This window comes from Stylophora pistillata, chromosome 6 (genome assembly GCF_964205215.1).
Source record: "Stylophora pistillata chromosome 6, jaStyPist1.2, whole genome shotgun sequence".
Classification (NCBI taxonomy): Eukaryota; Metazoa; Cnidaria; class Anthozoa; order Scleractinia; family Pocilloporidae; genus Stylophora; species Stylophora pistillata.
In genome coordinates this window covers 36,741,435-36,755,060 of record NC_142524.1, presented here as the reverse complement: position 1 = coordinate 36,755,060, position 13,626 = coordinate 36,741,435, and the positions used below count along the sequence as shown (strand labels likewise).

At 39.2% G+C, this 13,626-nt stretch overlaps 3 protein-coding genes and 1 long non-coding RNA gene across 12 annotated transcripts in view; 3 read left to right on the top strand and 1 right to left on the bottom strand.

Moving 5' to 3' along the window:
• Window positions 1-2,181, top strand: part of LOC111331862 (doublesex- and mab-3-related transcription factor A2) — a 33,913-nt gene extending 31,732 nt beyond the window's left edge. For all 9 annotated transcript variants that reach the window (XM_022937063.2, XM_022937066.2, XM_022937064.2 and 6 more), the window contains one exon: window positions 501-2,181. In XM_022937063.2, coding sequence (XP_022792798.1) covers window positions 501-1,303 — 803 coding nt within the window. In that variant the 3' untranslated portion in view covers window positions 1,304-2,181. The remainder of the gene's footprint in view (window positions 1-500) is intronic.
• A 434-nt stretch (window positions 2,182-2,615) lies between these two features.
• LOC111331868 (uncharacterized) lies at window positions 2,616-3,630 on the bottom strand. The gene is made up of 2 exons (XR_015988557.1): window positions 3,484-3,630; window positions 2,616-3,299 (listed from the first exon to the last, which is right to left on the bottom strand). It is a non-coding gene; the product is annotated as an uncharacterized LOC111331868 (long non-coding RNA).
• A 201-nt stretch (window positions 3,631-3,831) lies between these two features.
• Window positions 3,832-7,063, top strand: LOC111331863 (doublesex and mab-3 related transcription factor 3, truncated-like). The gene is made up of 2 exons (XM_022937067.2): window positions 3,832-4,546; window positions 5,908-7,063. Exons 1-2 carry the CDS (start codon window positions 4,129-4,131, stop codon window positions 6,633-6,635), a joined length of 1,146 nt encoding a protein of 381 aa, XP_022792802.1. The 5' UTR covers window positions 3,832-4,128; the 3' UTR covers window positions 6,636-7,063.
• Window positions 7,064-7,193: 130 nt separating this feature from the next.
• On the top strand, window positions 7,194-10,367 carry LOC111331865 (uncharacterized). The gene is made up of 3 exons (XM_022937070.2): window positions 7,194-7,749; window positions 8,493-8,613; window positions 9,239-10,367. Exons 1-3 carry the CDS (start codon window positions 7,650-7,652, stop codon window positions 9,495-9,497), a joined length of 480 nt encoding a protein of 159 aa, XP_022792805.1. The 5' UTR covers window positions 7,194-7,649; the 3' UTR covers window positions 9,498-10,367.
• Window positions 10,368-13,626: the final 3,259 nt, after the last annotated feature.

Genomic DNA, 13,626 nt, shown 5'->3' with positions numbered 1-13,626 from the left:
TTACTGCTAGATAAGAGAACCAACAGATACCTTGGTATAAATCGTTATGTAAACGCCTAACAAGTCACTTCCATGTGTGCTGCTCTCACTGCTATTAAGGCTGCTTTAACACTGACTGAGGACGTAATGCTGATTCACTGGTTCTATCTTTAACAGATAAGTGATTAGAGCCCATCTAGATTCAGTGCACAGTCAGTTTTGTCTCCTCGAAAAGAAAAAAATTATTGAATTATTTTTAAAAAATGTTATAGTGATCCCTCAGTAGCAGAGAACTGCAATATAGACTGCGAGGGTGGTCAGCTTAGAGTTATTCACTGCTGACAGGTTATCAGTCTAAGGACCACTCATTTAATGCTACTGTTTCGTCGACAAGTGTCGATTTTCTTGTGGTGGTTCATTCCCTGAAATAAACTAAATCTTAGACTGGCGATGAGCAGATTTTACACGGACATAACTGAATAACAGCCACTGTTATTAAATTCAATGTTTTTACTTTTTAGAATTTCCAATGGACAACAACACCGAAGGTTTCTCCACGAGATGGAAACGTGAACGAGACGACGACGAAGATGAGCGGCGGCTAAGAATGTCACCAGAAACGAAAAGACAGAGACACGAGAAGATATCCCTACAAAATGGCGATAGCAAAGTCATGTCAAGCTCTGATCATTCCAGGTACATGAACATCCTTACACGGCTCTTTCCGGAGCAAAAAAGGAACGTTCTGGAGTTAATTCTAAAGGGGTGTGGAGGTGACGTTATCCAGACAATAGAGACCGTTCTTCCGAGTCACGAGGAAGCCCTTGCTCGGGGCCAGTTACTTGCCACTGTGCCTAGAGGTCTCTTTCCCGGGCCCCCTCCACCATCTAGCTATTCAGCCTTTTCGCCCCTGTCTCCCACTCTTCCTCACAATATGCCATTGAGTGCTGTCGAGTACCACGCAACTTCTAAATGTGCAAGTGGCCAATGTCCCGGATGTGTGTACTACCCAGGAGCCGGTCCTATACCAGTACTCAAGGATCCTACTAAGCGTCAAACCGCAGACGTACCATCTACGCTAATACATTCCATCTCCGAGCACAACTCGCTACCGATTTCAACTATGCCTGGCTTGACTAAAATTCCACATCTTGAGGATACGCGGTATAGCCAAAGTATGCGGTCAGCAACCGCTGCCTTAATGACCATGAGCTCGGCTGGAAGAGTGTTTCCTGCGGACCGACTACCACAAAGGAATGATCGCAGTCCTCCGACTCATTCTCCCCACACCTCTCCTAAGAGTGAGGCTGACGAAAAGCCCTAAAATCGATGACTTCATTACAGAGGATAAGAAAATAAAAGAACTTGAATATATTAGAAATAGTTAATCCAAAATGAGCCAGTGAAACTGGAACAAATAGGGTAGATATTTCTGTTTGTAAGAATTGAGTTTGAACTATATCTACATACTTACGAGTGATAGACTGGTGATCAATAACAGAAAGATTTGAGAGCATTAGTGCTTGTAGCGCTTGTCACTCGGCCGTTTACAAAACGAAAATTGTCCTAGTAAAGATTATTATTAGTGTTTATCTGAATCGTAATAGCCAGGCTACGTGAATCAATTGGGGAATTGTAAATACTACTACTTAATACTGAAAGTTCTTAGAGCTTTTTCTTATGTTTTCTAAGCTATTTTATTATTTTATACAACAAAGAAATAGTCTCAGAAATAGTTTGGTATAGTTGTAGAAAGATAGGCGACATATTCAGTAATTTCAGTTAGAGTGTATCACTGACAAGGAATTCTCGCTAACGAGGGCTTCATATCGGTTAACATCCTAAGTACAGTCAATAAGAGATACTTGGTGAAGTGCTCTAGGCACAGCCGTTCAAAAGTAGTAGTTTTTTGTGGAATTTACATAAACAGCGACGTATAATGGCTTCTTTTATTTTTCCATTATTTCAATTTTTCAATATTTTATTATGTGTTAAAGTAAAGTTGTTCCAAAGCCTTGCCCTAAAGAATGTAAAGTTATAGAACACAATAAGGTAATTGAATACAAATGTAAACTTGTATCATAAAACTATTTTCGTACCAGCTTAGAGTAGTCCGAAATTAACAACGTAGAGACATGCGCTGTACCTCAAGCAGGAGCGCCGATAGCTAGAATGACAAGTTTAATATAGAACATTATCTTACTGTTGTGTCGGTAGTCGATTGATATTTTTTTCCGTACCTTCAGTCTACACTAGCGTGAAGAGCAGGGTTCAGGCATAGAAAATTGACTTCAACCTTCAGTTTTTTTTTAATCTGTCAAGCTTTGTGAAAGTTCTAATTTTGGTTGTAAATCCTAAATTCCTCTCTTATGAGAAAACATAATAATAATCCGCAAAGCTTTCTATTTTCTCCTAGGAATGAAAGATTAGTTTATTTCGTCTGTGATAAAGAGAGCAATGCAATACAAACGATCAACGAGGCCTCATAGAATGTTATTACTGTTCTTATTGCGGTAGAGCAATAAGAGAGCAATGTAATATAAATTATCAATAACGCCTCATAGAATGTTATTACTTTTCTTACAGCGGTAGATGTAATACATCAGTCATTCAGCACTTGGGAACAAACCATAGGCTTCAAAACTGATACATCATGAATGAGAAAATGATGAGATAAATCTTTATCTTTGATCAACTTGAAATAAAATTAGTCTGTACATTGAAAATGTAATGTTCCAACTATTTCAGTGGAGTTATGTTGGTATCATCTAAGTCGGACAAAAGTGACTGAATTAGTTGACTTTTTAAGCTGATTCACTCAATATTTCAGCTTTTCGTACAGCATGAACACAGCGAACTTTTATCAGTCAAACGCCTAAGAGCAAGTAGGCTCGGTAACAAAAGACCAGATGCTATGACATAAACTGAATGAATGCGATATAACTCACAGACATAATTATATTACAAAACTCTATCCTAAAATGATGAGTACTTGTTTAGAAATGGAAAGCCAAATAGTGTTTATGAACCTCTTGTATTTGAATAACAATACCGTACTTTCCTTTTAATTCGAGTCCTTTACTTAGTTCCACTCTAGGATTGCACGTTTCTCGCTCCACGCTGCGGCGCCAAATATGTAACTGAATGAATAAGGTTCCTCCAGATGCTCTCGGAGTCTGTGCAGGTTTTTCAAAGATTAAACACTTCTGTCTTAAACAGGGCTTGCGGAGACTTAAACAAGGTGTCGTGGATCCCGTCTTTTCGTCAGAGCGTAATGTTTTTCAATTAAGTCAACTTGAAGCTCAAGTTGTTCATGTTGACTGTTGAACGGAAATTAAACAAAGTATAAATGACAGCTTTTGAATAAAACTAATGAGTAAAATTCAATTTTCCTAGAAACCCAAGCGGTGAGAAGCGAAGGTGGACTCTCTATAGATTCAAACAAAGCGACTAAAAGCCCATGACGGAGCAACTTCAGAATACCCGTCCACATCATTTACTTACGTCGGGAGGCTTTGAATGATGAGGCATAACACAATAGACCCCAAAGTCTCCGGCTGAAAGCTGTCGAATTTTTTTGAATAAAAATGTATTTTGAATTGAAAAGCAATACCCAGAGGAAGTGCTATTTGCATTCAAATTGAAGGAAAGCTCACAGCAAACACAAAATGACAACAAAATCAACCAAACTAAGTCTGGAATGCCTCTTTTTATGTGCGTACATTCAAAAATCTGCCTCGATAATTATGTCTGTTTGTTGAAACGTTGAGACTGCCGTAACCAAGGCATTGAATGCAAGTTGTCATTACTTTCGAACGAAAAAAAAAAGAAAGAATAACCTTCTGAGGTTGTTTACAAATTACCATAAAAATAGAGGTGTTCTGACTAACACGGTCTGTCGGCTAACAAAAAGGTTTAAGCCGATGTTGTGAGAAAATGACGCTTAATCCTGCATCAGCCAATGACAACTCGAATCAAACTTAACCCAAACAATAGGACTCATTAACAACAGAAATACAGTAGGTGATATATCAACTGTTTGACGGTAATTAATTGGAAAAGCGTAAATTGAAAAACTAACAATTTCGTCCAGAACTGTGGATGTCGCGGAGTGTGTCGAAAACGAAAACCGCACTGTAACAAGCAAGAATGTCTGAAGATCTTCGAGGCGATGAAAATGTACCTCGGTATCCTCGCTGTGCGAGATGTCGGAATCACGGCGTTGAATCAATTTTGAAAGGTCATAAGCGATTCTGTCAATGGAAAGACTGCTCCTGTTCAAAATGCAGCTTAATAATTGAGCGACAGCGCCTGATGGCGGCGCAAGTGGCGCTCAAACGGGAGGAGGACGAGGTAACACCGCCAGCGCCCACGGCGGTTGGCCAGTTTCGGAACACTGCCGTCAGCGTGGACCCCGGCTGTGTAGTGTATCGGCCACAAGCGACAGGTTCAAATGAAGTATTACCCAGCATCATATGCCCAACATCTGCACAGTTCGATGCTAACAATAACACAGCTTTGAATGACGTTGATCCGGCCATACACTCTTCGCTTTCATCGGTGCCAGGTGAGAAAATAATCAGTTACACCTCTTCAAAAAAAAAAAAAAAAGAAAACTCGCTCATTTAATGAAAGAGGCAAAGCATTTTGAACTGAAAACAAACAAAAAAAAAAATTGAACCGCTGCATGTAAAATTCTGTATTTATCACAACCGCCCAGAAGACAACTGACTTACAAGAGAACACCGTGTTCCTTTAGTGAGATGACCTTGACCATTATTTGATTAAAACTGTTTCATTAATCAGGAGAACTCTTGAACCAGGCACTCAATGTTTAACGCTGAATGAAAGTAAAACATTCGCTCTCTGATAAGGACTAGGAAAAAAAAAAACATAACAAATAAAAGCAATTGTAGAGGTCATTTGATAAACATGAAAAATCGATGGTCATATTCAGACATGTTTTTGAATGGAGGCCTGTAGAATACATCGTACCAGTGAAAGGGATTATCCTATCGATTTGTTTGATAGTTACAGGCGTTTTGTTTCTTTTACTCTCAGTGACCAGTAGTGCCGAAAATTTCTGGCATCCACTAGTTTACTTTCCTTCCCTGAACCAATTTTCATTTCTATTTTTCGGTTACACTTTTGTTAAAGGTATATCCCATGCACTCTCTTTTATCAGCCGAATGCAATTAGAGTATACAGAAACGATTTCCGCTTGATTGATAAAATTAAAAAATTGTCGCGACCTTCGAGAATCAAGCTGGTTAACAAATTTCACAAAGATTTAAGGCAATTTGAGTTTCAGTGGAAGGTAAATAAACATATTTTGATTTTAATTAGGAACGTTTTTATGAGTTTCTTCTAAAGCTTTTGAAATCTTTATGTATCTTTTTACAAGTCAGTGTAAATATCGGACGGTAGAAAAGACCGATAACCATAGCTAAAAGCAAATACAATTAAATGCAGGAATCACTTGAACATCCAACCTTGATTCGAAGTTAAAAAAAGAACCTTATGTTAGGAGTTTTAGTTAAGCCGGATTCTTCCATTATGTTTATGTCGTTAAAGCCGGGCTTTATGTTCGTACCAAATTCGAGTATCTTCTAATGAAAATGTTCGCTCAAAGCCGCAATCAAAGCCCCAAGATCAAGCACGGAAACAAAGAAATCATGTACTTCTGTCCTTTTTCCTTCTTCACGTCTTTGAATTATTTTCCCAGGTTTCAGTTCTTGCTTATGGTTTCTCGATAAAAGTGTAAACTTCTTCAGTTCCCTGTGTCTGCCGCAGTCCCCAGTTATCACTAAATAGTTTATCACGCATTTACACGGAGAAAGTTATATGTTCGTGGTGAGGCCATTTCTTTTCTTATTTTTTTCTCGTCACAAGAGTGAATGGTATAAAATCCTTTTTTTATTGCTGTAGGCCTGAAGCGCAAGTTCTCAGAAATGGAATCGTCGTACCCCTCCCCCCCTGAGGCAGGAGATGACAGTGTGTTTTATGACAGTGATGACTCAAACGGCCAACCAAATGGTGACATCCGGGATTACAAAGAACCAAGCAAACACAACAAAGAACGAGATTCTTTGACTCGTACGGATGACAGCACTAACGAGAATCTGAAGAGTCCTGGAAACCAGAATCAAAGTTACCAAGGAAGACTGCATCCGTTAGAGCTCCTTTCCAGACTCTTCCCAACTCAGAAGCGGAGTGTGCTGGAGCTGATTTGGAAAGGTTGTCATGGAGACGTATTGAGAGCAATAGAATGTGTACTTCCGAGTCATGAAAAAGCAATGGCTTCGCTTAACTCACCTGAAAATCCTGTGATGCACTACACTGCAGGAATGCATCCAGGCTTTATTACTCGCCAAACACGGCCAGCTTATCAAGGCCCTGTGGGACCTGCACCTGGACGCTATCATGTTTATGGCTCGGCACCAGGTTTCTCATACCCAATGGTCGAGTATCTACACCATCAGAAGCGCAGCCTGGGACAAAATTGTTCAGCCAATGACAACGAGCTTGCATATAGTACGGTTCAGGGAAGTGAACAAACAAATATTGTGGGAAAAGTTTGTCCGGAATGTTCAACCAAATGCCAGTCGAGCAGTAACTTTTGCAGTTCGTGCGGAAAATGCTTTAAAGAGACATAGTTACTAATAATTGTTTTAAATTTCAAGGAAGTTTTCCAAATGACGGTGTATCTGCGCAAGTTAGCAAATTTTGCTTGAAATGAAATGTAGCGAGATGTACCAGGATTAGCTTAAGGAGACAGTTTAAATTTTTCCCCAATACAACTTTTTGACGCCTTTGTGAGAAAACCTGAGAGGAGAGAGTTCCATTACTCAGGAAGTTAGGAAGAAAGAAAAAGCTCGCTCTGTCGTCATGCGTGAACCACAAGCTCCTGGTGTGAACCTTTTTGCCCTGGGTCCCAGCCTTGAGGACCTATGTACCTTAAATGAGTGCTGTTTAAAAGGGTGCGAGATTCATCCCAGCATTTATTTGGTATCAACAGGAGTCACTGAGTAAATTCTAAAAAACCTGTTTGCCACTCAAAAATAAACTCATTTTTGACAAACTATCCTACATGTACTCCGGGTTACTCAACTGGTGTCCAATCATAGTCCGTAAAAACAACACTTGAGTGAAAGCTTTTAGCTTGTGGCTTCTTAACTACATAGCCTTTAAGTATTCTGCTGTGACTTACCACAAGTACACAAGAAAAAAAATTAACTTTAAAACTGGTTAATGGCTCAGATGAAGTTGAGAAATGTGGGAAGTTTTTTAATGCAGTGAGTTTGGAATGAGATGTTGTTGCTTTTCTGAGCAGTTGGCTCAGAATGTATGTATGGGTCGAAGAATGGTGGAAGAATGTATGTATGGGTCGATTGAATCTCCTTACTTTGTTCTCAGTCAGTTATTAGTGCGGTAGAAGAGAATTTACGCGTTGATCGTTGCTTGACAAAATGATGTGTTATACCACCTGTTGTCTGGGTCAGCAGATCACGACAGCAACAAGTTCCGGGAAAAAACATGACCTCTATTTTCGACGGCAAAATGGCGACTTTTTAGCATTCGGTGACAGTAGACGGTGAAATCATCATTTATCGCCTTGAAAATCTAAAAACGCTTTCAAGGGGAAAGAATTTTGCTGTGCCTCCAGAGCGATGATTGTTCACATTGTTAAGACGTTTTTTATGCTTATGAGTTTAGCTGGTGGTTCTATTTTCCTAGGCGCTGATTCTGTTAAGAGGGATCATTTACAAGGTACGTGATAATTTACACACCGTGGCCTTTCATCAGTTTGAACTTGATTCATGGACCAAATCACTTCCACTGGAACCCGTTGCTTCCAGTTATCAAAGCAAAATTGTTTAGAGTAAGAGACGTAAGAGCTTTCCTACATTGTTTCTTTAAAAATATGTAATTAGATTAAGATATTTTTTTTGTTATAATGATGAGGCATATGTCAAATGTCACCGCTTGATAATGAACCACTTTTTTAAATCAAATTTTTTTCGGTTGCTAGGTCAAAGTTTTGAAGAAAGAAACTATTATGATTTACTTTTCAATGTTCATCAACCAATTTAAAATTCCGAGAAGGTTAAAAAGGGCCAAGCTTAATGAGAGGTGATTGAAAGCGTAATGGTGGAAGGTACGGTCGAGGAAAATAGGGTCGATCTTGAAATATGGTTAATCAAAGTTACTGTAGGTTAAAGAAAAGTCACAGTACGAGACTGACTGTGAAGGTGGCGTCTACTCGAAACGCAAAATGCGCACGCGACAATATAGAGATGTTTTGTGAGTGAAGCTACCGGTAAACACTTTTTCGGCCTGGAGGAAGTGTAATTGATATGAGGCCGATACTGTCTGCCATTATTCTGTTGATCATGAGACACAAAACGTCAAATAAGTTCAACGCTAAAACTCCATTTCGTATTGTTGAGTGGGTTTTTATACTTTCATAAATTAACTTTTCTGAAAGAACTGTTTACAAATATCTCTTCCAGATCACTTGCGAGTGCGAAGAGGATTTCGCTCATACTTTTACAACTATTTGGACGAAATTGCTATGGCAACGTGTGCAGCCATTCCCAGTAACGGACCAGGCCTAATATACGCAGTCAGACGGTAACTAACATTTGTAATGTATCATAAAACAAAATAATTTTAATTTTATGGTGAATTACTGAAACCGACTCACCGAGGATGGAAGTTTACACTTGTAGCTCACCTTCACAATACATTTCATTCATAAAATAAATTTTGATTTTAAAAACATTAAAGACAGTCAAGCCAGTCAGCGGCTATCATATCTCACAAGCAAAACGATTAGTTAGGGACCACCCATTGTTAACCACTGATCCTCTCTCTATTCCCCCTGAAAACCTATGTGATCGTTCAAATAGCCCTCACTCCCACCCCGGCGGTAAATGATAACTGGTCCCTTACGAAAAAAATTATATCAACACAGGTGTTTAAAGTGACATCAACATTTTGTCAGTAACAATGATGATGATGGCTTTATTTATCCGGTCAGCATATCCACTTTACTAACTGGGATTAATGAGTGAAGAGTAAATATGAAAACTGTGTTTTTTTTTTAAGAACAGATTGTTAATGACTTGATGTATCATTGCTATAGAACTGTAAGAAATCTAAATGCTGCCGCTGCAGACATTATTTGCGCTGTCATTATTGAACCAGTACCTCAGCTGCTACCTGAATGTACTCAGTTATAAATATGCTTATTTAGGACCTGTGGGGAGAAATATGACTGCAAGCACATCTGTACAGACAAAAAGTTACGACAACAAGGACCAAAGGAAGTTCATAACCTAACCTGGGATTGTACTGAGTCTTTGCACGTCTACAAAAGACAACCTGCCTTAGCGGACAATTATGATGAATATACAGATTCTCACAAACTAGGATTGGCTGTGTTTCGCCATCACTCTTGCACTGTGGCTGATTGTGGTCCAAACTACTGCTGCTGTAGAGCTGTTGCATTATGATCGTGCTCTGACCTCATAACAACCCCACCCCAAGACTCAGGACCCAACTGCTGCTGTAGAGCTGTTGCATTATGATTGTGCCCTGACCTCATTACAACCTCAACCCAAGACTCAGGACCCATTTATCTCACAAAAATTACGTAAGCATCACGTGTAGTGGTAATATATCAACAACTTGAGAGATATGGAACCAGTTCATCAATAGCTTCACGAAGTCAGGAGACAGTCCATAATTTAAGCCAAGAGGTGCAAGATCAAATTAAGATCTCACATTGCCACAGGTCAATTGCCCAGCTAAGAAGACAATGTATCATTGACATGTACAGACGCACCCTAGTGAGCGCGTTGGGTTCGAGAATCATCTTCACGCCTTATAATTTAGACGAATATTATTAGAATTTGGAACGATCATTTACTGAACTGCTTCACTAAACCCTTAACATATTGTTTGGAATAGAATGGAAAGGAAGTAAACAGACAGTAAATCAAATTTCAAAACATAATTCGACAATAAGGCCACACCGTGATAAAAGTACTCGCTATCCACCACACTTGATGACCTCTAGTACTTTTTGCTGTGTTTTTGACATCACAGTAATACTGTAAAAAGGTTATCCCACTGAAGATGTAGAGTCAATCTGCATCTTTATTTTTTCCGCGGAGTCACTGCAAAACTTCCAGCGCAAATTTTCAAGCACAAAGAATGTCCTCACTCCCTTTGCACCCGAAAGTTAAAATCTATAGAGCACTGAGTTTAGAGTTCCCTTCCTGAAACACACCACGTCGATTACTTTAGACCCTATACTTCCCTTTGTGTTATATTAAGGTCCACTCGAGTCGGCTATTTGAAAAATAAAATATGAAAACATGCCTCAATATTTTTTCCGTCTTTATCTTGTGTCAGATACAATGAATATATGAAGTTCCGCATATATTTTGAACTGCGGTATTAGATACGTATGATGGACGATCCTCGCAGTAGATAGCGCTATTTATGCAATAGCGAAAATCAGACCTAAAAAAAAAAAAAACAGGCCTGTACGGGATTCGAACCACTGACCTCTGCGATACTAGTGCAGCCCTCTACCAATTGAGCTAACAAGCCAACTGGGAGCAGGCCGTTAAGTTGATTCGTAATAAACCCGTGAAAGTGATAAATCAGATACAATGAATATATGAAGTTCATATATTTTGAACTGCGATATTAGATACGTATGATGGACGATCCTCGCTGTAGATAGCGCTATTTATGCAATAGCGAAAATCAGACCTGGAAAAAATCAGGCCTGTACGGGATTCGAACCACTGACCTTAACGGCCTGCTCCCAGTTGGCTTGTTAGCTCAATTGGTAGAGCGCTGCACTAGTATCGCAGAGGTCAGTGGTTCGAATCCCGTACAGGCCTGAATTTTTCAGGTCTGATTTTCGCTATTGCATAAATAGCGCTATCTACTGCGAGGATCGTCCATCATACGTATTTATCTTGTGTATCAATCCGTGTCTCACTCATAAATTGCTACTTCCCATTACCAATCAGTAAGATTTAATTGCATGTCCCACGATTCAACTGACTGACAGATATAATCATAGATATAATTGCCATTTACTTGCAGAATAGTAGAGTGAAACAGGTGATTTTGGTGAGTTCTCAGTTGTCACTGATAGCGGCGAGTGATCCGTACTGGGACACTTATCATCAATCAGCCTTTTAAGAGCATATGAACATGTGAATGCGAGAAAAGAATGCTCACAATGGCACCTTTTCGTTTCCAAGGTATCCTTCGTTTTTTTCTATAACACCTCCTTATGATTGAAAATCGGCTTTATGATTGAAGAGTGAATTTCCAATCAAGCTTAAAACTTTATTAGAAAAAATCTAAAAAAGTTGAGCTAAATTAATTAGTGATCGATGCTTCTATCATAGGCGCGATAGGCGGTTAAGTTTAAAATTGAGCAATTTGTTCTCAAAGAACAAAATCTTCTTTCCTGGCAGTTGACACAATTTTCCTGATATGAAAATCAACCGGAAACAGCTAACAATAAGTATACACCATTATCATTTCCTCTGAGTTTCCTTTGGATCATTATTTGACACCAAAAGAAAACACGTTCTCTCCCCGTTAGAGTGGAATAACCACGACGTCATCGATTCAATGATTGAGTGCTCTGAGTTTATAAGAAATGTTATTAGAGATGAAAATCCCAAGCTCTTGACAAACAACTTAAACAAACACTGCTGCCGCATTGAAAAGAGTAATTACTTGTAAATGAACTTTTTTTTAGCAGGGATACAGGATGAATGCAAATTTGACGTTCGGTAAACACATTTTTCACTTACAGAAAAACTAAGCTGTAAGAATTTGAAGGCTAAAAATATTTGAACTGGTCTGAAATCGATTACAGTGGAAACTGGAAAAAATGGCGCGTACCAACGAGGAGGAAAATCAAAGAACTGTGTCGAAGAAACATAATGTGAGGCCATTGCTTCTTACACAAAATAGTCTTCATGTACCAAGTCATGTTCTATTACCCCGTGGATCGCTTTTCGCCCATCCGTATCCCGAGTCAGTTCATCCATTTGAAACTCATGAGCAGCTAAGCCTCGCTGAACTGCGAACTCAAACAACGGTTGGCGGTAATCATTTGTTGGGCGCCAGCACCTCGCAGCGAACCACAGAAATTAGGAAACAAGGCCATAGCAATGTAAAGAAGTGTTACGGCTCTCGCGACGAAAAAATTACCACCAGTTTTGTTGTAAGGAATCTTCCAGTTTTACCGTTCAAAACTGCCGTGGTTTGTTTAATTCTTAACTGCATCATACCAGGCGCAGGTAAGGGAAACATGATTATGCACATGGAAATTACAGTTCAGTTCTGGCAGCAAAGCCATGTTTTACGTATGACGCACGATCCTTCGCAGTAGATAGCGCTATTTATGCAGTAGCGAAAATCAGACCTGAAAAAAACCTGGCCCCTGTACGGGATTCGAACCACTGACCTCTGCGATACTAGTGCAGCGCTCTACCAATTGAGCTAACAAGCCAACTGGGAGCAGGCCGTTAAGTTGATTCGCAATAAACCCATGATGATAAATCAGATACAATGAATATATGAAGTTCATATATTTTGAACTGCGGTATTAAATACGTATAATGCACGATCCTTCGCAGTAGATAGCGCTATTTATGCAATAGCGAAAATCAGACCTGAAAAAAACCAGGCCTGTACGGGATTCGAACCACTGACCTCTGCGATACTAGTGCAGCGCTCTACCAATTGAGCTAACAAGCCAACTGGGAGGAGGCCGTTAAGTTGATTCGTAACAAACCCGTGATGATAAATCTGATACAATGAATATGTGAAGTTCATATATTTTGAACTGCGGTATTAAATACGTAGCCATGTTTTTTATAACCATTTTGGTAATCAAGTGAAGTGAAAAATATCTGAATTCATGCAGTTTATGCTTGTTCAAAACCCTTGAACGAGGGTTCAAGACAAAAGAGTTAAATTATTTCACTGTTTTTATCGAGACACATTCATAGTGTTTACGGCTACTATCCTAACCCTCTTGCAGTGTGATAAGAATGTTGTTATTTTCAGCGGTTAGAAGACGTTCTTGTAAGTAAATGTGGCATGATACCAGTAGCTACCGACAAAGGATATTTATTTTTTGTGACTTTAATTAAATATCCCTTTCGAACCTGTTAGTGTCTTCCTGGAAAATCTTTAAAGAGGCATCATAATGAGCGGCCCGTAAGCTGCCTTGGAAATCTTTTCGTTGTAAGAGTCCTGAATAATAATTTCAGAACTAAATATTAACAATCTGTGGCGCGTTTGTGACGAGAAAAATTCACCCTGTTTTGGTTTTGTAATAGCTGAAATGATCAAAACTAGCATGTATGGTTTGTAGCATTTTTCGAGCCACAATCTATAAACAGAAATAATGAAATTTGAGACTGAGATGAGCGCGATATTTCAAACTAGTCTGGACGAAGATCTAATCATCACACTCTATCAAACTGAGTTGTTCCTTTTTTCATTGCGCAGTGGACCCAATAGACTTATCTTCCCAAATAAGTTTACAGTTAAAGTCAGTTGGATGAAGAAAAATCTCAGTAGTACTCCAAA